General features: G+C 55.2%; 1 protein-coding gene across 5 annotated transcripts; it reads left to right on the top strand.

Annotated features, from left to right (window-relative positions):
• The first annotated feature begins 892 nt into the window (after positions 1-892).
• ARHGAP4 (Rho GTPase activating protein 4) lies at positions 893-21298 on the top strand. Of its 5 annotated transcripts, none has more exons than XM_043974563.1 (23): positions 893-1139; positions 8268-8475; positions 8617-8779; positions 9519-9581; positions 9903-10094; positions 11450-11578; positions 11748-11969; positions 13090-13191; positions 13380-13571; positions 13658-13742; positions 14074-14101; positions 14798-14900; positions 15533-15593; positions 15893-15970; positions 16047-16181; positions 16290-16395; positions 16631-16861; positions 17109-17182; positions 17394-17676; positions 18195-18284; positions 18715-18867; positions 19007-19106; positions 20903-21298. In XM_043974563.1, exons 1-23 carry the CDS (start codon positions 1073-1075, stop codon positions 21098-21100), a joined length of 3063 nt encoding a protein of 1020 aa, XP_043830498.1. In that variant the 5' UTR covers positions 893-1072; the 3' UTR covers positions 21101-21298. The 5 variants fall into 5 exon arrangements, with proteins under 5 accessions (XP_043830498.1, XP_043830499.1, XP_043830500.1 ...); XM_043974564.1 differs by having other exon boundaries at positions 9519-9563; XM_043974565.1 differs by lacking the exon at positions 18715-18867.

Here is a 21298-nt window from a genome sequence, read left to right on the forward strand (position 1 = left end):
AGTCAGAGGAACTGATCCTCCTGTGCCTGAATTGAACCTTCCTTCCCCTCTGGTCTTAGGGTGGCTATGGGGCTGATTCTAACCCTGTTGGCCCAGGAGGGTGGGTGAGGTGGGGCCGGGGTCCCTGGGGTGAGAGTGTAAGCAGGGAGTGACTCTTCAACTTACTGAGGCCCTTAACGAGCTCTAGCCACTTTGCTAGGGGCCCTCGTGGTGCCCTACGGGGACCACTGGTCCAACCCCTTCCCCCCCACCCCCTCAGTAGGGCCAGGGCCCCAACGGTTGTCAGAGGAGGCAGAAGAGCTTCTTCCGCTGACAGGAAGTGGTTAGCACCTTGGAGGGGGAGATTGGGGGGGGGCAGAAATAAAGCAGCTTTTCCCTCACCCCAAAGGGGGATGGGGGCGCCCAATTTGCAGCCCATCTCTCCAGTCACCCCGGACTGCAGCCCAGGGCAGGAAAAGGAGGAAGTGCCTCTGACCCTTTGGAATAACCCGGTGCACTCCTTCCTCCCCCCCCCCCCCCCGGGGGCTGACAGCCAGTCTCCACTTCTGCAAGGGTGGAAGGGAGGGGGGATGGAGGGTCAGCTTCCCTAGGGCAGCGTTTGGGTGGCCAAGGGGTTGTGGGGAGAAGAGACGGTGAGAGTGGGTGCCCCAGCCTTGGAGGGGGCGCACGAGCCAAAGCATCTTCCTGCCTGCGCCCCCGGTCCGGCTGCCCCTCCCTCTGGGCCCCGGATCCTCCCCCTCCCTTCCCTTCCCCTCCCCCTCCTTCCCTCCGCGATCTCATTTCTGTTTTCTCTTTAACTTCGGCGGGCCCCACTGGGCGCTGAGCCGGGGGGCGGGGTGGGGGTGGCCCGACCCGGGGCCGCAAGGGAGGGGAGCCCGCGCAGAGCGCACAGACTGGCTGGCAGCGGGGGCACTCGGGGGACCAGCGTGCCCCTTTTCTCCCCGGCGGGAGCACGTGCAGAGTCCGAAGCCTTAGTTCCAACCGTCAGAGAGACGGTTCAGAGAGAGGCTCGCCAGCCTCCTCTCCCCGGCCCGAGGTGCCGCCTGCCATCGCCGTCTCCCCAGCCACGGCCATGGCCTCTCACGGGAAACTGAGGAAGGAGCGGGGCTCGCTGACTGACTATGAGTCTCACGTCAAAGGTGAGAAGGGCAGGAGGCTGCCCGTGCAGCCCGGCTCCGGGCTCGCGGTCACGGTCAGGGTGGCGCTTTGCTCCCCTTTAACTCCCTGCACCTGCCCTCCTTCCTCTCTGCTCCTTGGGGCCTGCCACCCCTTCCCCTCCCCCCCCAATTTCCCTGGGCTGATCTCTCTCCAGGCCTGGCCACCCTTTGGGGCCAATGAACAGGCAGGAAACATTTGAGGGTAGGCATCAGGGCCGGTGTGATACTTAGGGGAGGAGAGGGGAAGGGAAGGGAACGAACATTTTATGTGTCAGGCACTTTTTCCAAATATTTTCTCATTTGTTCCTGACGAGAATCCTGGGGAGGTAGGTGCTATTATTTCCAACTGAGGAAACTGAGGCAATTACCCAGGATCCCACAGCTACTAAGTGTCAGATCAGATTTGAACCCAGGTCTTCCTGCCGCCAGGCTCTGTCCACTGTGATGCCCCCAGGTGCCATCTACCCTTAAAGCCTGGTCAGGGAGGCTCACAAGTTATGACCTGCCAGGCTCCTGGGATTAAACCCCTTTAGACCCCCGTCTCTTGCTGCTCTGTCCCACAGATGGGCATGGAGGTGACCCATAGAGACAAATGGGAGGAAGAGGAACTCAGCCTAGCCCCTGGCACCTCTGCCTAGAAGCTGAAGCACCCCCAAAGTTAGCCCAATTCTTCCTTAGAATCCTGGTGCCTCCCTAGGTCCTGCGGTGATGCTGTTCCCGGGCTCCCTACTCCCTCCCCCCAGAGTTTGACCCTCAAGGACAAAGGGAGAGGGAGGATCTCTCTGCTCCTTAAACTTAGTCTTCCTCCATGCAAATCATATGCAAATCACACAGATATCTCCTTTTAAAAGTTTTTTGAGAGGTTGGCCGGAGATCGGGAGTGGTTTACACGATGTAGGGGATGTAGTGATCATGGATAGGAGGCATTCACCAGAATCTTGGATTTCGGTGGGACCAGCTCATACATATCTGATCAGGAATGGGCATCTCTAACAAGAGGGTCATCCAACAGCCACTCAAAGACCCGAAAGGTGCTAGTTAGAAGATCTTGGTTTTAATAGCCACTGAGCTACCACTGAACCAGGTGGCTTTGAGCAACCTATGGGCCTCAGTTTCCTCATCTGTAAATTGGGAGGGGGGGATGATAGCTAGGTGACACAGTGGATAAAAGCACCGGTCCTGGATTCAGGAGGACCTGAGTTCAAATCTGGCTTCAGATACTTGACACTTATTAGCTGTGTGACCCTGGGCAAGTCACTTAACCCTCATTGCCCTGCAAAAATAAAAAAAAGAAAGAAAGAAAAAACTGGTAATTGGGAGGGTTGGATTATGATCCTCTGAGTCCTTCCTGGCTCTTAATCTTGGACAACCTGAATTGAACTGAAATCTCCTAACCATCCCCCGCGCCCCCAGCTTCTGGACCTAGTTTGGTGCTTTAAGGCCAAAACAAGTCAGATTCTTCTTTGCCACTTCCCTTCAAGTACTTGAAGACAGCTAGCCCTTCCTGTGCCCCCCTCCCTCCTTTCTTCTTGAGTGTAAAACAGTCTTAGACATTTATTGGGCAGCCCTGGCATGGTGTGGTCTCCAGGTCGATCTCCTGTTCTCTCTGATTTCGCAGTCTCTTTGCTGAAATGTGGGCTTGGCATTAGTCCTACTGGCTGCCCCTCCCAGCTACCCCTCAGCTACCCCTCCCAGCCTGGCTAAAATGAAAAGGCCCCTACTTTGTCACTGGGTTCATTCTGAGCCTCAGCCCCTCCCCGCCCCCACTGCTTACACCTTAGACACCCTTCTCCCCTCATTTACCAGCCTGGAACACTTCCCAGCAGAGCTTCGGGCACATAGCTAAGGCTACAACAAATGTGTGGGAGAGCAGTGCTTACTTACCCTTGGAAAGACCCTTGGAAAATTGGAAGAAGCCAAGATTGTTGTCGGGTGTCTTCTTACTTCCCTTTCTGGGTTTATCTCCCTGGCCCTCTAATGCCCTCCAACTGGCCGAAACCTCGAAGTTTCACAAGCCACACTCCCCCCAACTCCCTCGGGGCAGTACACGGTCTCGGTACCATTGCTGGTCCCAAATAAAGGGAATTGGTCTGGATGTCATCATTTTCTTGGAATTCCCAAATCTTCCACTGCTCTCCAGGCTCAGGAGACAACCTAAAGCATGCCCTAAAATCCCACTTGACCTCTGGAACTGAACACTGAAGCATTTGCTAAGAAATAGTTTGCTAAGTGGGGGCAGTTAGGTGGCACAGTGGATAAAGCACCGGTCCTGGATTCAGGAGGACCTGAGTTCAAATCCAGCCTCAGACACTTGACACTTAGTAGCTGTGTGACCCTGGGTAAGTCACTTAACCCTCATTGCCTTGCAAAAAAAGAAAAGAAATAGTTTGCTAATGGTTTTCCTTGCTAAGGGGACTAAGCAGTTTTAGCTCTGAAGTGTCTATAGAAAATGTGCTTATGGCCTATCTACATAGGGAACTTTAAAATCAGATATATGTGTGTGTGATATAATGTATTCTGTGTGTGGCAATGACCCAGTGCTAGTCCGCCTTTTTTGCCATCCCCGTGATACCCCGCATTATCTCAAAGAGGAGGGAAAGGTTCTCCAAATGAAGTTAATTTTAAGTTGCTTTTGATCTTAAAAAAAAAAAAAGTTTCCATCTCCTTAGGGCCTAGGGGAAGGTGGGCCCCGGGGAATTAAGCAAGCAAAGGAATAAGCACTGAGGACAGTAGAATCTGGTGTGGCTCTCTAATAGTGTCTAAAGTGAGCATTTGGGGGCAGCTAGGTGGCGCTGCAGTGGATAAAGCACCGGCCCTGGATTCAGGACTCCCTGAGTTCAAATCCAGCCTCAGACACTTGACACTTAACTAGCTGTGTGACCCTGGGCAAGTCACTTAACCCTCATTGCCCTGCAAAAAAAAAAAAAACAAAAAAAAAAACAACAATAAAGTGAGCATTTGGGTGTGGGTATGCGCCAAGGAAGACTGAGTAGCAAATTCCATACTCAGGTCCCATACAGTAGGCCCCGTTCCAGAATCTCAGAGGCAGGGGGGTTGGCCAGCTCCCCCACCACTCAAAGACCTTGTTTGCTGAAGCCTGAGTAGAGGGTTGGCAGTCCCCCCCCACCCCCTGTCGGTGGAGGAGAGCCATCCCACCTCCCCATTCTGAAAGGGGGGGAAAGAGGCCCAGGAAGAGAGGTGACTTGCCTAAGCTCCTGCAGGTGATTAGCACCAGAGGCATCATTTGAACCCAGGGCTTTTGACTCTACAGCCTCACAGGATTGTTTTCTCCCCCTGTTGGAGGTGTGTGTGGTTCAGTCTTGCTAGAGACACTGGCAAAGGGGCCCCTGCTAGTTGGGGCTCTTTCCTTGTGCTAACAAATGGCTCTGGCCTGGGATTGGAAGCAGTATTTTCGCTACCGTTCTTCCTTAGTTGGCTGTTCACCAGCCTTATTATCTTGGTGTGATATCGCCCGTTAGGTGGGGGTGGAAGGAGAGTTTTATGAGGATCTGGTGGCAGCAGGGGGCCTAGGGTGTCCTGCTGTGGGGGGGAGGGAGGGGATGAAGTCGTGAACCCTTGAGGCCAGCTTCGGCACTAGGTGGGGTGGGGGGAGAGGCCTGGCTGGTCCCCGAGGGGAAGGAAATAGTAATGTCTAGGGAGGCAGCTCAGGGGCTTTCCAGAGCTTAGGGACAGGAAATGAAGGAGGAAGGGAGCTTGGCTGGGGCTGGAGGCCCAAGGAGGTCCACTTTGGCCAGGCTTCTTGCCCAGTGTGGCCACTCTCACCTTCCTATAAGAGCTTCTGGGTTCTGATCTGGAGTGCGCTGCCCTGAGGGGGAGGGGAGGTGGGTTCCCACCACATCAATCCCCCTGAATTCCAATATGAAGCTTTCTGGCTTATGAGGAAGCACTTTAGCCGAATGGTAGGACCACGGGCCTATCCTTCCACTTTAATGACAGAGCCTGAGCGAATCATAGAACTTCAATTGGCTTTGGTTTCCTGCTGTGTAAAACAGATAATACACCTCACAAGGTTGTCATGGGGGTCAAATGAGATAATGTCTGGCAAAACTCTTTGCAGCCTTGAAAGTGTGATGATCGTTTGGAGGGAAAGAACAGAGGCCCCAAGGCATCATCTGGCTTCCAGAGCCCCCCACCCTCCACCCCCCATTCTGTGATTCAGTAGCAGGAACAAGACCCTCCAGCTTCTGCTCCCAGCATTCTCTCTGACCATTCCCCAGGCCTCTCTCTGTCCTCCTCTGACCCCTGACCTCCCTGGCTCCCCTAAGTCTCAAGGAAAACCCCTTTTCTAACAGGAAGCCTTCCCCACCCCTCTTCATTCCGGTGCCTTCTGTCTCCTCAGTGTTTCCTACTGAGCCTGTAGCGAGCTTGCTTTGTGTGTTGACTGCCCCATTAGATTGTTAGTTAGTGCCTGACTGTTGGGAGGCTCCCATGAGAGTTCTAAGAAGATCTAATGGGGATCTGAATTACGAGTAAAGATGCTGGGGCAGCTAGATGGCACAGTGGTTAAAGCACCAGCCCTGGATTCAGGAGTACCTGAGTTCAAATCTGGCCTCAGACACTTGACACTTACTAGCTGTGTGACCCTGGGTAAGTCACTTAACCCTCATTGCCCCCCCCCCCCACACACAAAGATGCTAGGGATAAGAAGAGATAAAATTGATAGGACTTTAGCCCCTGCTAATGGCAGGGGTGGTGATGACAGTGAGGGACTCATCAATGATGGCTCTGAGGTTCCTAACCCAGGCCCCAATGATGCCTCCATTGACAGAGAGGGGCTGGTTAGGCAGGCAGCCAGATTTGGACCTGAATTGGAAGTTCCAGTGGGCCCTCCAGAGGTTGATGTAGTTGGGAATGATTGTTCAGTCTTCAGTGTGAACCTTTCTGTCTTGGAAATCAACAACCCCTACAAACAGGGCTTGATTTATAGTCTGGTCTATGGTCTAGACTAAAGAAAGTGTTATTTTATTTTATTATTTTTTTTTTGGTGAGGCAATTGGGGTTAAGTGACTTGCCCAGGGTCACACAGCTAGTAAGTGTCTGAGGTCAGATTTGAACTCAGGTACTCCTGAATCCAGGGCCTGTGCTTATCCACTGCGCCATCTAGCTGCCCCTAAAGAAAGTGTTATTAACGCAGAAGAAACTTCCAAGTGTTTCCTGCCTAGTTGTTAAACATTTACCAGCATACCCCAGGTTAAGGGAGAGAGTGCTTTGTAACCCTTTGAGGGCGGTAGAAATGTGAATTCTTTCTGTTAAATGTGACAAGAGTTTGAGAGACTGCCTACAGGGGAGACTACAAGACAGCCCAGGATGGAGTTGGGGGTCACACACACTTTTAAACGGTTGGCAGACAAGAAGAAACCAGCAAAGGCAAGAGACAAGGAGAATGGTGTCATGGAATTGGAATAAAACCTCACCAGTGTCGGTTGGGCATTTGCTGTGGGTCAAGCCCTAGAGACAATATTTGTTGTTCAGCCATTAGTCTGTTGTGTCCAACTCTCTGTGACCCCATTTGGGGTTTTCTTGGCAGAGATACTGGAGAGGTTTGTCACGTCCTTCTCCAGCTCATTTTATAAATGAGGAACTGAGGCTAATAGGGCCAAGTGACAACTCCAGGGTCACACAGCTGGTAAATGTCTGAGGCTGGATTTGAACTCAGGAAGAGGAGTCTTTCTGACTCCAGGCCCAGTACTCTATCCACTGCAGTGCCACCTAGCTGCCCAGAGACAATCTAAAGTTGGGCTAAAACCTGGCCTCTTGCCCTCAGGAAACTTAAAAACTGAGCTAGCTAATAAGTGTAAAGTGTTTGAGGTCGTATTTGAACTCAGGTCCTCCTGACTCCAGGGCCGGTGCTCTATCCACTGCGCCATCTAGCCGCCCCCCTGGGGGAGGGTCTTAACAAAAGTATGGAGGCTGGAGAGTGCTGTGAGGGAGAAGACTTGGGCTCCCTCCACCCTTTGTCCTGGGTCTGTGCATGAGTCCAATCATCTTTCAGGGCCTTGGTTTTCCTCATCTGCAAAATATGACCATCTATACTACAAGGCAGTTGTAAATAATGCATTTAATAAACGTTTCAATACCATAAACATGAAACCCGTTATTATTCAATCCCATAAATTTTTATTAGTAATAAGAACTGACATTTATATAGTGTTTTAGGGTTTACAAGGCACACGTTCCACACATACTCATTTGGTCCTGACAATACTCCTCTAACTTAGGTACAATTGTCCCTGTTCCATAAATAAGAACACCAGGCCAGAGGGACTTGTCCAGGGTCACACAGCTACTAAGAATCAGAGACAGAATTCAAACCCATTACTTTCCTGATTCCCGGATCCCTTGCAGGGAGGGATAGACTGAAATTCTTCAAATGCAGGGGCTGTCTTTTTTCATCTTTGCATCTCCCACAAGACTCTGTTTAGGCTGCTACATACATGCTAGGCACTCAATCATTGGCTGTTGGCATTTGAATTTAACCCTGAGTGTGTCCAAAGGTATCCAGGGGCTCCTGACTTCCAGGAGAAGTGTAGGCCTTAGGTGCCTAATATATGCAGAGTACTTATAACAGGGTTTGGGAGAGATGGGAACCTTAGGGAAGACACAAGATAATAGGCTTATCAGTCAGAGGGGTCAGGCTGCTCCCTGTTCGGTGGTGGCAAGGGAATTATGTGAGGGTCTGGAAAGGACCTCAGAGGCTAGCTAGTGTCTCCTCCCCGCCATCCCCATTTTCAGAGGAGGAAACTGAGGCCCAGGGGGGAGAAGAGACTTGCCCAGAGTCACATGTAGACTCCTAGATCTAGAGCCAGAAGGGGGGGCTTGGGTACTAGATAATCTCCCCCCCCCAACCCTGACATTTTCAGAAAAGGAAACAGGCCTGGGGGGGGGGGGAGGAATTAGGCCAAGGGCCCAGTGAAATGGAACCAGAGAGACTGGTCCTGGGAAGGCAGCTGGAGCAGCCCAGAGGTCCTAGGCTCTGGTGGCTGGCCTCTGCCAGGAGTACCCCTTGCCTTGTTTCTGGTGGGTGGGCACCCTCCAGGGCCAGGGGAGCCTGTGTCGCCCTTCCCTCCCTCTCACTGTCGCCCCCCACAGAGATCCGATGGCAGCTGGCAGAGCAGCTGCGGTGTCTGGAGGGCCAGGGGGAGCTACGGCGGGAGCTGCTTCAGGACCTGGGCGAGTTCATGCGGCGCCGGGCCGAGGTGGAGCTGGAGTACTCCAAAGGATTAGAGAAGCTCAGCGAGAGGTTCTTGGGCCGAGGGGGCCGAACCAGCGGCAAGGACCGGGACCAGCAAAACTTCCGGTAGCAGGGCCAGGGCCTTGTCTGAGTGCTGACCAGGGACCGGGATTGGGGAAAGGGGCCCGCCCCAGAGTTCTCGCGGGTGGCGATGGGGGGGCCTTGGGGCCTTGATGCCCCTGGCCCATCCCCTGTGTTACCCCCCAGGAAGGAGCCGGCCCTTCTGTCTCCCCTGCACTGCTGGTATGTGCTGCTGCAGCAGACTCGGCAGGAGAGCCGGGATCACGGGGCCCTCAGCGAGGTGCTGGCGGGGCCCCTGGCCCAGCAGCTCAGTCACATTGGAGAGGACGTAGGGCGGCTGGTGAAGAAGGTGACCGACCCACTGACCGCCCGCCCGCCCGCCTGGGCCCAGGCGGAAGGGGACCTGGGGCAGAGAGGGCTCAGCTCAGTGCCAAGGGTCCAGATGGTCAGCAGGCATCTGTGGGGCCCAGTGGAGATCAGAGGAATGGGAGAGTGGCACAGAAAAGGGGGACTGGTCCTGCTGGTCAGGCAGAGGCAGGCTGGCTCTGCGTGTGTGCATGAGTGTGTGTGTGTGCGTGCGCGTGTGCATGTGCATATATACTTTTTTTTGTTTTTTTGCGGGGCAATGAGGGTTAAATGACTTGCCCAGGGTCACACAGCTAGTTAATTGTCAAGTGTCTGAGGCTGGATTTGAACTCAGGTCCTCCTAAAGTCAGGGCTGGTGCTTTCTCCACTGTGCCACCTAGCTGCCCTGCATATATACTTTTATTTGTGGGCCAGGTTGTACATGAGTGTGTGTGTGTGTGTGTGTGTGCATGTGCATATATACTTTTATTTATGGGCCAGGGTATGCATGAGTGGGTATGTGTCTTTGTGTGTGTTTGAGTGTGTACATGAGCGTGAGTCTATTGAAAGATACGGGATGAGTCGGAGAAGACATTGGTTAGGCAGACAGTAGTGTTGGGTGGGCACGGTGGGAGCTATAGGTGACGGCGGGGCTAGACTGGGGGAGTGTGACTGGTGGGCACTGTGCTGGGGGTAGAACCTCCCTGTGGTCAGTGATCCCCACTTCCCTCTTTCCTCCCTAGAGCAAAGATCTGGAACAACAGTTACAGGAAGAGCTGCTCAAAGTGGTATCAGAGCTACAGATGGTATGGGGGGGGTAGGGGGGCTGGGGAGGGGGGAGGGGCTGTCAGTTGTGACCTTTGCTCTCTGGTCTCTAAGGACTCTCCCTGTATCCAAGGCTCTGGGGTCTGGCCCTCTATGACACCACTGGGTTCTGTCCCTGCTTGGATCAGTTGGCTGCACTGGTCCTGTGGGGAGGGGTCTTGAATGACTGGCCCTCCTGGCCCCTTAAAAAAGAAATCTGAGGGGGGTGTAGCTTATGGATGGGCGAACCCCTTGTAGAGGGAGGTGCCAAAAAGCTCAGTGGTCAGTGCCTCAATTGTACATTTACTTCTACCTCTTCTCAGGCCATGAAAACCTACCAAACATACAGAGCAGAGAGCGTGAGCTCGGAGGGCAAGCTGAGAGAGGCAGAGCGCCAAGAGGAGAAGCGGGCTGGCCGCTGCGGGGAGTCCGCCACCTCCCAAGGCATAGATGGGCACGGCTGGGCCCCTCCTCGCAGAACCTCCCTCAAGAAGGGTGGGCGCCTGCTAGAGAAGGTAGGGGAAGGGGCTGGGGAGCAGGGGGAGCCCACAGGCCTTTGTGGGGGGCAGCCTGGCCTAATGGGGAAGGGAAGGGGAAGGGACTGGGGGGCAGGGGGAGCCCAGTGGGCAGGTTTTGGGGGGCAGGGGAGCCCTTGTGGGGGATAGCCTGGCCTAATGGGGAAGGGAAGGGGAAGGGACTGGGGGGCAGGGGGAGCCCAGTGGGCAGGTTTTGGGGGGCAGGGGAGCCCTTGTGGGGGACAGCCTGGCCTAATGGGGAAGGGAAGGGGACGGGACTGGGGGGCAGGGGGAGCCCAGTGGGCAGGTTTTGGGGGGCAGGGGAGCCCTTGTGGGGGATAGCCTGGCCTAATGGGGAAGGGAAGGGGAAGGGACTGGGGGGCAGGGGGAGCCCAATGGGTAGGGCTTGGGGGGCAGGGGGAGCCCACAGGCATTTGTGGGGGACAGCCTGGCCTAATGAGGAAGGGAAGGGGAAGGGGCTGGGGGGCAGGGGGAGCCCACAGGCCTTTATTGGAAACAGAAGAAAGAATGAGGAATTTTGTGGGGTGTGTGTGTGTTCCTCAGTCACTTTAGGGGGTCAGAAAAGCCAAGTTCCCACCCTGGCTTTGTTGCTTGTGAGCCTTTGTCTGGCTGCCCTCCCTCCATCCCTCCTTCCCTCTGGTTCTGGGAAGATTGGGGGAATGTCTCAAAGTGCCCTTAGCCAGAAACAGAGGCCCCTGTAGTCCAGCCTGTCCAGGGGCAAAGACTATGCTAGGGAGTAAGAGCAGAGTTCAAATTCTGATTCAACTTTTCCCCATTCTGTAACTTTGGGAAAAATCCCTTCCCCTCCCCCAAGCATTGTGGGGGTTGGAGTCAGGACCTTCCTCAGGGTTCTCCTGCCTCCAAAGTTCCGGGCTTCTATGACACCTGCTGGGTTCTGTCCTGCCTCACCCTGCTTCAGAGGCAGTTAGAAATGGTGATCTAAAAGCCAGTGAGTAGCCCTCTTTCTGGTGGACAACCTCGGCCCCTACCAAGGGAAACAGCTAGAGATGGATAAGCCTGGGGCAGCAGCTAGGGTAGCACAGTGGATAGAGCGCCGGCCCTGGATTCAGGAAGACCTGAGTTCAAATCCGGCCTCAGACACTTGACACTTACTAGCTGTGTGACCCTGGGCAAGTCACTTAACCCCAATTGCCTCACCCCCCCCAAAAAAAGAGATGGATAAGCCGATGGTGGCAGAGGGGTACAATGCCAAGAAGATGAGTGTGTGCCTCCTGGCCTTCCCTGTGCCCCCTTCTGTCCCCTGCCCTGTGGGACCACCAAGGTTCCCCCACACTGATAAGTTTCATCAGGCTTCTTCTGTGCTTCCCGAGCAGCGCCAGGCCAAGTTCCTAGAGCACAAGCTGAAGTGTACCAAGGCGCGGAACGAATACCTGCTCAGCTTGGCCAGTGCCAACGCCGCCGTCAGCCACTATTATATCCGAGACGCTATCGCCATCATGGATGTGGGTGCCCGGGATGTGGGCCGGGCTGAGGGAGGGTGCCCGGGATGTGGGCCGGGCTGAGGGGGGGGTGCCCGGGATGTGGGCCGGGCTGAGGGGGGGGGGGTGCCTGGGAGGGTCCTGCTTGGAGGGCCAGCCTGTTTAGGGGCTCATTGGCTTGTGTCTCCTGTAGTGCAGTGATCTGGGCTTCCACCTGGCTCTGAGCAAGGTCCTTCGTAGCTACTCAACAGCTGTGACCCGGGCCAAGACCTCTCCCGATCAGGGCCCCAGCAAACTGGAGGTAGCCTTGGATACTCTGGATCCAGAAGGAGACAAGAGCAAGGTGTTGGAGCTCCACGCCTCTGCCTTCTGTCCCCCTCTCCGATTTGAATACCAACCTTATGAAGGAGATGAGGTGAAGAAGGCTCTTGCCCCAGAAAAGCCCTGAGCCCTGATCCCAGCTCCCTATTTCTGACCTTCTAACTTAATAATGGGCTCCCTGCACTTTGGAAATGCTGCCACCAGGTGGAGGTAGTAAGCCACTGTCACCTAACTACCCTTCAGGGAGTCCCCAATTGGTGGCTCTCTCCCCAAGTCTAATGGAACTTGACAGTGAATAGTCCACATCTCTCTCCAATATGGATCTCTCCTTAATAATTCAGCCAAATATGGCCCCAGTCCTGTGGAATGGTGCGTTCTCAAAACAAGGCACCTCTGGTCCAAGTCCTGAATCTGGTGCTTTCAAAAAAAGAATTGTCTCTTGGGGTTGTTCTGGTCCTGTCATTGCCAGCCAACCTCAGGGGAGGTTCATGGTCAGTCTGGTCTTCAGCAAAGTTGACCAGCTGTTAAGCTTGCGACCCCAGGCAATAGGAGAGGGGGACCTCTAGTGGTCAGGCGGCTAGGCAGGTGGGCGGGTGGGCACTTGTCTCCTTCCTCTTTTCCCTTCTCTCTTCCTGTCTCTCCCTCTCTTTACTTACCTCTCTTTTTTACCTGGTCCTTGATTTCTCACCACCCTTCCTTCCCATACATAAAGAAAACTCCCTTGTTAGCTATCTTTCTTATTTCCCCTTGGGTTTTCCTTTAGCAGCTGATAGGAACAGTAATCTCATCCAGAGACTCTGATTAGAATCACAGCCTTCTGAAACTGCAGGACAGTCTGTGGTTTTCTGTTTGTCTCGCCTCTGTCCATGGTGGGTGCAGGAAGTGAGCATCTCATGATGGGCTATCTCTCTCAGACTAATCAGATAGAGATATTGTTTGGATTCCCTTCCCACTCTGGGGGATTGAAGCAGCCCATCCCTTCTCTTTATGGGGCCCAAACAATCTGTTGTCACTTGGGTCTTTTGGTCCAAGCTACAAACTGTCTTCCTTCAGAAAGTTTGAGGGGTATTTATTGGCTAAACTAAATAATAATAAACTAAATAAGAGATAACGGCTTTTCCAAACAAGACACAAAACAAGTCACATTCGCCCGTCTCCATGATGTGTCTTGAGTTCTGCAGGTTTCACATGTTGTCCCACCTCTGACCTTTCAGGTTTGTGAGGTACAGGTACCCGTAGATCTGGAGGATGAAATCCTTCCTCGAGCCAAGAATATCCAAGCCCGCCTGGATCAACAGAACATTGAAACCGAGGAGGTAGGCATCTCAGGGGCCCAGGGCCTGGTGGGAAAGGATGCAGCCTGATCCCATGGACCCCACAAGCAGGGCACCAGCCCCTCCAGATTCTCTCTGCCCAACGTTGTCTGTCTGTCTCTCTCAAGTTCCTCCCCCTTCCCTCCACCCAGTGTGACCCTCAGAGCTGTCTCTTTGCTTCCCACCTTCAGGTCAACAAGACACTGAAGGCAAGTCTACAGTCCCTGCTGGACCAGGCCGCCTCAGACGAGGGCGATGTGTTAGATGCCTTCCAAGCCAGTCCATCCACTGAGTCACTTAAGTCCACAGGCTCTGACCCCGGCTGTCGGCAGCTCGCTCGGAGACGTGGCCAGCAGCAGGAGACGGAGACTTTCTACATCCTGGTGAGGGTTTGAGAAGTGACCTCGGCAGCTGGGGCTGCAGGGCCACCAGATTCATGACCAATCCTTCCATCCCTTGGACCCCACAGAAACTGCAAGAATATCTGAGCTGCAGAAGCATCCTCAGCAAACTACAAGCAAAACACGAGAAACTCCAGGAAGCCATTCAGAAAAGTGGGCCTGCCCCCCCAGCCCCTTCCCCCAGCCCAGTTCCTGCCTCTGAGTCCCCCAGCCCCAGCCCAGCCCCCCATCCCAACCCCAGTCCTTGCCCCCAGCCCTCCAATTCAAAGGACAGTTGCTGTCCGTTTGTTTCTGGCCCAGAGGCCTAATGCCAGGCTTGCTACAGGATGCCACCCACCGGAAATCCCCCAAACCTCCAATACTCCTTTGCATGCTGCCCACACCCAGCTTAATCCCTTGGGCTCAGTGTGTTCTCCTGAAGAAGGGGGGCCACAGAGGATGCCCAAGGGCTCAGTGATCAGTTGATTTCCTCTTGTCCTCACAGGCAACAAGGAAGATTGTGATGGGTCTCGGTAAGTCTCCCAGAGAGATCCCCTGGTTTATGCCGAAAGGGGAATCACACATCGAAAGTTTGGACCTCATCTAGTTCAAAACCTTCATTTTTTCAGATGAGGAAACTGAGCCCCAAGGTCTCAAAGTGGCAAATAAGTGGCAAAACCTGGATTCCGGGGCAGCTAGGTGGCACAGTGGATAGAGCACCGGCCCTGGAGTCAGGAGGACCTGAGTTCAAATCTGGCCTCAGACACTTACTATCTGTGTGACCCTGGGCAAGTCACTTAACCCCCATTGCCCCACAAAACAACAACAACAACAACAACAACCCCCCCCCGAAAAAAACCCCCAAACAAACCCTGGATTCCAATTCAGGTCCTCTGACTCCAAAGGCAGGACTCTTTCCACTGTCCATACTGCCTCTAAAGGGTGTAAAGGCTAAAATTCTAGCTATCACGAGGGGAAGCTTGATCTTCCTATTTACTAGGACTCTTGTCCCACCTCTGGCTCTGCCTAACCTTGGGCCACTGTGTTTCCTTGGGCTTCCTCAGTTTCCCCACCTGTAAAATTAAGGAGTTGAACTAGATTTGTTTTCAGGTGCATTTCCTTCCCCATTAAGGGCTCTGAGCTCCAAGGGTAGAAGGGGAAGAAGGCACAGTTATGGGGGGGTCCCTCGGCCTCTGTGTCCCTTAGAGCCCCCCCTGCCTTGATTTTAGGGCCCGCTGTGCCTTGACTAGATCTCAGAGGAATCGCCGCCCTCGGCCCAGCTCCCAGTATAACCACAAACTCTTTGCCGGAGACATGGAAAAGTTCATCCAGGTACGAGCTGCCCTACCCCTGCCAGGCTGGCTACAGAGAAGGTGCAGGGACTCCCCTCCTCTCTCCTGGATGGGAGTCAGCCCCTGGGCAGGGGGCCTTGGGGAAGGGCCAAGTCCTCAGGGTCAGGCCTGTAAGTGTCAGAGGTCAGTGCAGAGGAAGTGCTCACTGTGCAGGCAGAGGGCGCAAGCGTGTGCCAGGTTCTGGGGGTGCAAGGAGAGGTCCCCCAGCGCCTTCTCTTAAGGAGCCGATGCCCTAGCTGGGGAGATAACATATAAATAACTAGAGACACACGGGGGGGGGGGGGGGGGAGGGAGGGAGCCTTAGGAAGCAGGAGCAGCAGCGCTAAGCAGTGGGAATGATCTACATGGCCCAGGTGTGGGTGCAAATGCATCCACTCAGTACACACCCCCCTGTCCTGGGGAGAGTCAGTTCCCCCATCTGGATAATGGGGATTGTCTTCTCTCCTCCCTGTAGCCTGTGGTGGCCCATGGTGGCCCACTCCTCTGCCAGGCCTGGGGATAGATGGGCCCTTGGCTGTTTGGGGGGAGGAGGGACTGGCTTGCTTTCATCAGCCCCACCCAGGGAGGAAGGTTCATTAGCCCTGGGCTCCTCTCTCCTCTTCCTGCCTCTAGAGTTCAGGCCAGGCTGTCCCCTTGGTAGTTGAAAGCTGTATCCGCTTCATCAACCTGCACGGTAAGGCCCTGAGTGTTCCCGCTGCAGGCTCAGCCTCTGCTTGCCCCTTGGCTCACCTCTCTAGGCAGACCTGGTGTCCCCACTCGGGCCAGGGTAAATGCCCGTGACTGCTAGCAGGGGGAGCACCATGGTTCCAGGGGGCTGGGATTGGGGGGTCACCTGGCCCCTCTTGACTTAGCCATGGAGAGGAGGGGAACACTGTGGCTCTGGGGGGCTGGGATTGGGGGGAGGCCACTCGGGGTCCCCTCCTCCTGGTCATTGCCCCCACTTCATCTGGTGGTTGCTCTCCCTGCCTCCAGGTCTCCAGCATGAGGGCATTTTCCGGGTGCCCGGAGCACAACTCAGGGTCACAGAAATCCGGAATGCCTTTGAGAGAGGTGGGTAGGGAGGGAAGGAAGTGGCGGGGAGGGACAGTCGGCGGGGGCCCGGAGTCACTCCTGAATCTGTGGCCAGGTGAGGACCCCTTGCTGGAGGGCTACTCGGCCCACGATCTGGACTCCGTGGCTGGTGTCCTGAAGCTCTATTTCCGTGGCCTGGAGACCCCACTTTTCCCATCTGAGCTGTTTGGGGAGATGCTGGCTGCTGTGGGTGAGTGAGCGGGGGAAGCCAGGCCGGGGCGGCTGGGAGAGGGTAGGAGAGGGGAGGGGGAGCAGTCTGAGTAATGAGCTACTTGGGATGGGGTATTGGGGTCCCCAGATCTGGAGAGCCCTGGAGAGAGGGCAGAGCATGTGAAGGGCATCCTGGGCCGCCTGCCTGGGCCTGTGTTGGTTGTCCTTCGTTATCTCTTCACTTTCCTCAATCAGTGAGTGGCATCACCCCCTCCTGCTCCTACAGCGCCCCCTCCCCCATCCGCTCTGCCACCCCCACTTGGGGCGGGGGGGGCGCGTCCAGAGGGTCAGTGATTGTCAGAGCTGAGCGGGACTTTAGGGTCATCTCGTGTGACCCCTTTCCTGAGCCAGAGGGTGGGTGGGGTCTGCTTGGCCTCCTGATGGTGTCCGTGCTTATCTGTGTGGTCTGTGTGTCTTCGTGATGCTCAGCCTGGCCCAGTACAGTGATGAAAACATGATGGATCCCTACAACCTGGCCGTGTGCTTTGGGCCCACCCTGGTGGTTGTGCCACCTGAACAGGACCCGGTGGCCGTGCAGGGCCGTGTAAACCAGCTGGTTCAGACGCTCATCCTGCAACCCGAATTGATCTTCCCAACCCCTGCTGTGCTGCCGGGGCCCCTCTATGAAAAGTGCATGACCCCACCACATGATGATTTTGGGTAAATCTGAGAAATGGGAGTGCCCCACAGTCTCATCCCACTTTGCCAGAAATCCGGGGGTGAGGAGGCTGGTCCCATAGGGGATCTGGGGGCGGGGGGCTGGACTAGAAGGTCACCTCCATCCCCTGTAAAGAGACACCTGCTTCTATCTCCTATCTACACACATCATCTGCATGCAGACTTGACTTAGGGGAGGCAGGGATGTCCCACTCCCTGTCTTGGTCTGACCTTCTGACCTTGGTCTCAGGGATGCTCAACTGGATGCCACGGCGGAAGAGAGTGAGCAGGACGTGCCCACGGAGACATCGGCAAATAAAGACGGTGAAGCAGGGGGCCCCTTTGGAGAGTTCCCCCACCTTCCCAGACAGGGTCCTGTCTCCCACAGTGGGCCACGCTTCATCCAGAGTCTTCCCCTCAATGTCCTCTGTCCCTTTAGATTCCCCCTGCTCCGCTCCCGCTCCCACTCCCCCCACCCCAGCTGACACACACCCTGCCTATTTTCCCCCAGAGTGTCCCATCTTCTTATCCACAGAGCCTCCCATTCAACCTCCAGAGAGCTCTGGGTCCCCCCCAGAGGCCTCTGCCTCAGCCTCTGCCTCAGCTTCTGCCTCAGCTTCTGCCTCTGCCCCTGAGTATGAGAGAAGCGTGGAGGCTGTGGCTTGCTTTGACTATGTGGGCCGGACACCCCAGGAGCTAACTTTCCAGCGTGGGGACTTGTTGTGGCTGCACAGCCGGGCTTCGGGAGAGTGGTGGCGTGGGGAGCGGGCAGGCACCCTGGGGCTCATCCCCCACAAGTATATCAAGGTGCCTGACAGGTGAGTGAGATCAGCCCTGAGCAGCAGGGGAGGCACTGGCCTTGAGAGTGGGCCTCAGGCCCAACATTCAAAGTCGGGAGTGGGTTTGGGTCTTCCTGTTCCCTCCCTGACACTTGGAGTCTGCCTTCTTCACCTGCTGTTTGTTGCCTCCCAAACTGTCTTTAGTCGTTTTTTGTTCTTTGTTTTTTTTTTGGCGGGGCAATGAGGGTTAAGTGACTTTCCCAGGGTCACACAGTTAGTAAGTGGCAAGTGTCTGAGGGCGGATTTGAACTCAGGTCCTCCTGAATCCAGGGCCGGTGCTCTATCCACTGTGCTACCTAGCTGCCCTCTCCCAGCCTGTCTTTAAAAGAGATGGCCCCGGGGTTTAGAGACCCAATGATGACTGAGCCTGCTCAGCCCCTTCTTCCCTTGGGTCCCTTCCCCATCTCTACATCCCTCATCTGCTCTCCATCCCCTTTGGGGCCTAGCTTTTTCTGGGGACTGAAGCCTTTCCCCAAGCAGCCCCCTTGTGTCCCTAGGCCGGAGAATCGAATGGTTTTGCCGGAGGGACAGGGAGAAGGGGAACCAGTCTCCAAATCTGAGGACCTCCCTGTGGAGCCTGTGAGCCGGTAAGTGGAGGGGTCAGGGGTGTGTCCCACCCTGGGCTCACCAGACAATGTGGAGGTAGTGCCCCATATCATGCCAAAGGGTCTCCTCACCAGGAGAAGGCAGTGCTCTGGTGTGATGGGAAGGGCCCACACTGAGAGGCAGGAGACAACTAATCAGCTGGGTGAACTTGAGGAGAACCCTGTGCTCTCTCTGGGCCTCCATTTCCCCATCTGTGAAATAAGCAGCTTAAAGCCTCTGTGTTCCAAGGAGCCTTCAGGCCCGGCATTCTAGGATTCCCAAATTCTATGGGAAACAGAGTAAGCAGGAGCTGTCAGGTGGGGGAGTCAGATCTTGGAGAGATCTGGGGCTCAGTGGGGTCGAAAGGCTTCCTGGAGAAGGGGTCAAGAGGAGTCAACAGGCTCTCACCCAGGGCCCCCCACTCCATGCCAGCATGCGCACAAATTCAGAAGGTGGCTATGGCAGGGCTCGCCCCCAAGCGAGCAGTGGCAGTCCAGTTGGCAAAGTGACTTCACCTTTTCTGGATCCTACCCACCACCCTTTGACCTTGACGTCCACTGGCCGAGCTGTGATACCTGGTGACAGGTCAGCCTGTGGGGCAGAAACTCCTTGGGGGAGGGACCCCCAGGGACAAAAGCAAACTTCCTCTTTCCTTTTGCTACCATGCTGGGTGTTGGGTGAAGCCAGGCTGACTCCCTGCACCCACCCCTACTCTCCAATTCAGGCCAGAGCGCCGCAACACCATGGAGATGCCCGGTCCCTCTGGCTGCAGCTGGCGCAGCCCAGCTATCGTCACCAGTGATAGGAAATTGGAAGTTGACAAGGTGAGACAGCCTGGCTTGGAGTGAGGAGGGGGAGGAAGGGGGGGCACGTCTCTGTGACCTGAAATGGTCCCCCTTTCATTTTTTTTTCTGGGTGAGGCAATTGGGGTTAAGTGACTTGCCCAGGGTCACACAGCTAGTAAGTGTCAAGTGTCTGAGGCTGGATTTGAACTCAGGTACTCTTGATTCAAGGACCGGTGCTTTATCCACTGTGCCACCTAGCTGCCCCTCCCCCCTTTCATTTTGACCCTCCTCATTCTCCCCTTTGCTCTCCCTTCTGATTCCCCCCTTTCTTCCCATTCTCCTCACCTGGCTCCTATGTTCTCTCCCCTCTTTTTCCTCTTCAGTTCAGCACACCAAGTCTTCACTGATTGCCTGTGCTGGGAAGGGAGGGATGCCATGGGCAAAATAATCCTCAAGGTTTATCCCTGGGGAGCTCCCAGTCTGGCTGGGGCCATTGGCCTCACCCTCAAACAAAGGGAAGCAGCGAGCCTACTTATGTGCTAAGTGCTGGGCTGTAGAATCCAGTGCTTGGGGGGTACGTGTGTATGTGTGTTGTGGGGGATGGCTCTTCAGAATGGCCAGGAAAGACTGGGGGAGTTGCCATTTGGATTGGGCCTTGGAGAACAGGCAGGAAATGCGAGAGGGAAGGGGGGATGGACATTTCAGGGAAGGGAACAAATGGCATGAGCCAGGCTGGCCTGGGAGAAGGGAGGCCCAGTTGAGGTGGGCTGGGGAGCCATGATCTCATTCTGGAGTTTCTGGAACCAGACCTAGGCTTTGGAAAATCACTTTGGCAGCTTCTAGAGGACAGATTAGAGTAGAGACTCGATGGGCCAGAGAGAGGCCCATTAGGAGGCGATGGCACTGGTCCAAGGGAGGCTTGATGAGGCTCTGGACTAGGGTGGTGGCCGAGAGGATGGAGAGGGATCCAAGAGGTATTGACAGGATGTGATCGGGGGAGGGGGGCAGGGAGGGAAAAGATCCAAGGATGACTCAGGTTATGAGCCTGAGCTAACGAACAGAATCAGGGAATTGGAAAAAAGTGAGGGTTTGGGATGAGGCCTAGGGGAAAGATGATTAGGGGTTCCACTTTGGGATGTTGATTGGGACAACTGGAAGCTTGGACCCAGTGTTTAGGGCCCAGATTAGGGCTAGAGATGCCCTGGAATCTCCTGCCTAGGGCTGGGATCACTGATGTTATGGGAGTAGGTGAGACTGCCCAAGAAGTGGCCGTGGGGAAGAAGTGAGGCATCCTGGGAGAAAGAACCATCAAAGGAGACAGTTGCCAAGGGGGGAGGGTTTGAAGGGACGTGGCAGGGAAGAGTAAGGGGCGGGGGGTGGGGTGGCATCGTCATTAGAGCCAGGTGCTTCAGAGAGATCAGCCAAGGAGAGGTCAGCCAGGAAGAGGCCAGAGAAAAGCTTGCAGCTTGTCAGGGACATCAGAGAGGGGCAGGGAGGGGCAAAGTCACAATCCAGGGGGGTGGGGAGTGAAAAGAGCCGTGTGGCTCTTTCTGAAAAACAGCCTAGCGACCAAAGGGCCCATAGAATGCCACGGCCTGAAGGAGAGAGTTGTGGGGAGAATTCTCTCATGGTTTGGGAAAGAGGAGGAGAAATGATGGCAGGCTCAGAGACCGAAGAGGTGGGGGCATGGCGAAGGAAAAGCTGGCCCCTTCCTCTCAGGCACTGGTGGGCAGATGGAGAAATGGGCGGGATTAAGGGGAAGGAGCCTCATCTTCCATGGCACCCTTCTCTCGGCCCCCCAATGACTGACCCCTCCACTCTGGCACCTTCCCCAGAATGTGGCCCAGAAGATGGAATGTGTCTTTAAGGAGCTCCTCGGGAAGGCCAGTGCCCGGCAGGTGTTAAAGACCCCTGATGTCCTACTGAGCTCCCCCGAGGCCTCCGGCTGGAGTCCACACAGCAAGCGGCTTGTGGGACCCAGTCGAACTGGAAAGAACAAGGTCTTCTTCAAAGGCACTGGGGGCCAGGACTGACCTTGAGCTGCTCCTGTGCCATCCTCGGTGGGGCTGGGCGTGTGCCCGCTGCACGCGACTATTTCTTCACAGGTGTATGGGACCTCATCTGTGTTTTTCACTTGCCTTTCTACCCAAATCTACCAAATCCTTCGGTCAATGCTCCATTTTCATTTTCTTGCCCTCAAGAAACTTGAATAAAATGAAAGGTCCGCCTGG

The sequence above is a fragment of the Dromiciops gliroides genome, chromosome X (assembly GCF_019393635.1).
Source record: "Dromiciops gliroides isolate mDroGli1 chromosome X, mDroGli1.pri, whole genome shotgun sequence".
NCBI lineage: Eukaryota > Metazoa > Chordata > Mammalia > Microbiotheria > Microbiotheriidae > Dromiciops > Dromiciops gliroides.

Excerpts from the sequence above, each read along its gene's own strand:
- ARHGAP4 (XM_043974563.1), top strand. The coding sequence starts at position 1,073 with ATGGCCTCTCACGGGAAACTGAGGAAGGAGCGGGGCTCGCTGACTGAC. Across the intron at positions 8,476-8,616 it reads CGGGACCAGCAAAACTTCCG|GAAGGAGCCGGCCCTTCTGT; the intron begins GTAGCAGGGCCA and ends GTTACCCCCCAG. Across the intron at positions 16,862-17,108 it reads CCACCACATGATGATTTTGG|GGATGCTCAACTGGATGCCA; the intron begins GTAAATCTGAGA and ends CCTTGGTCTCAG.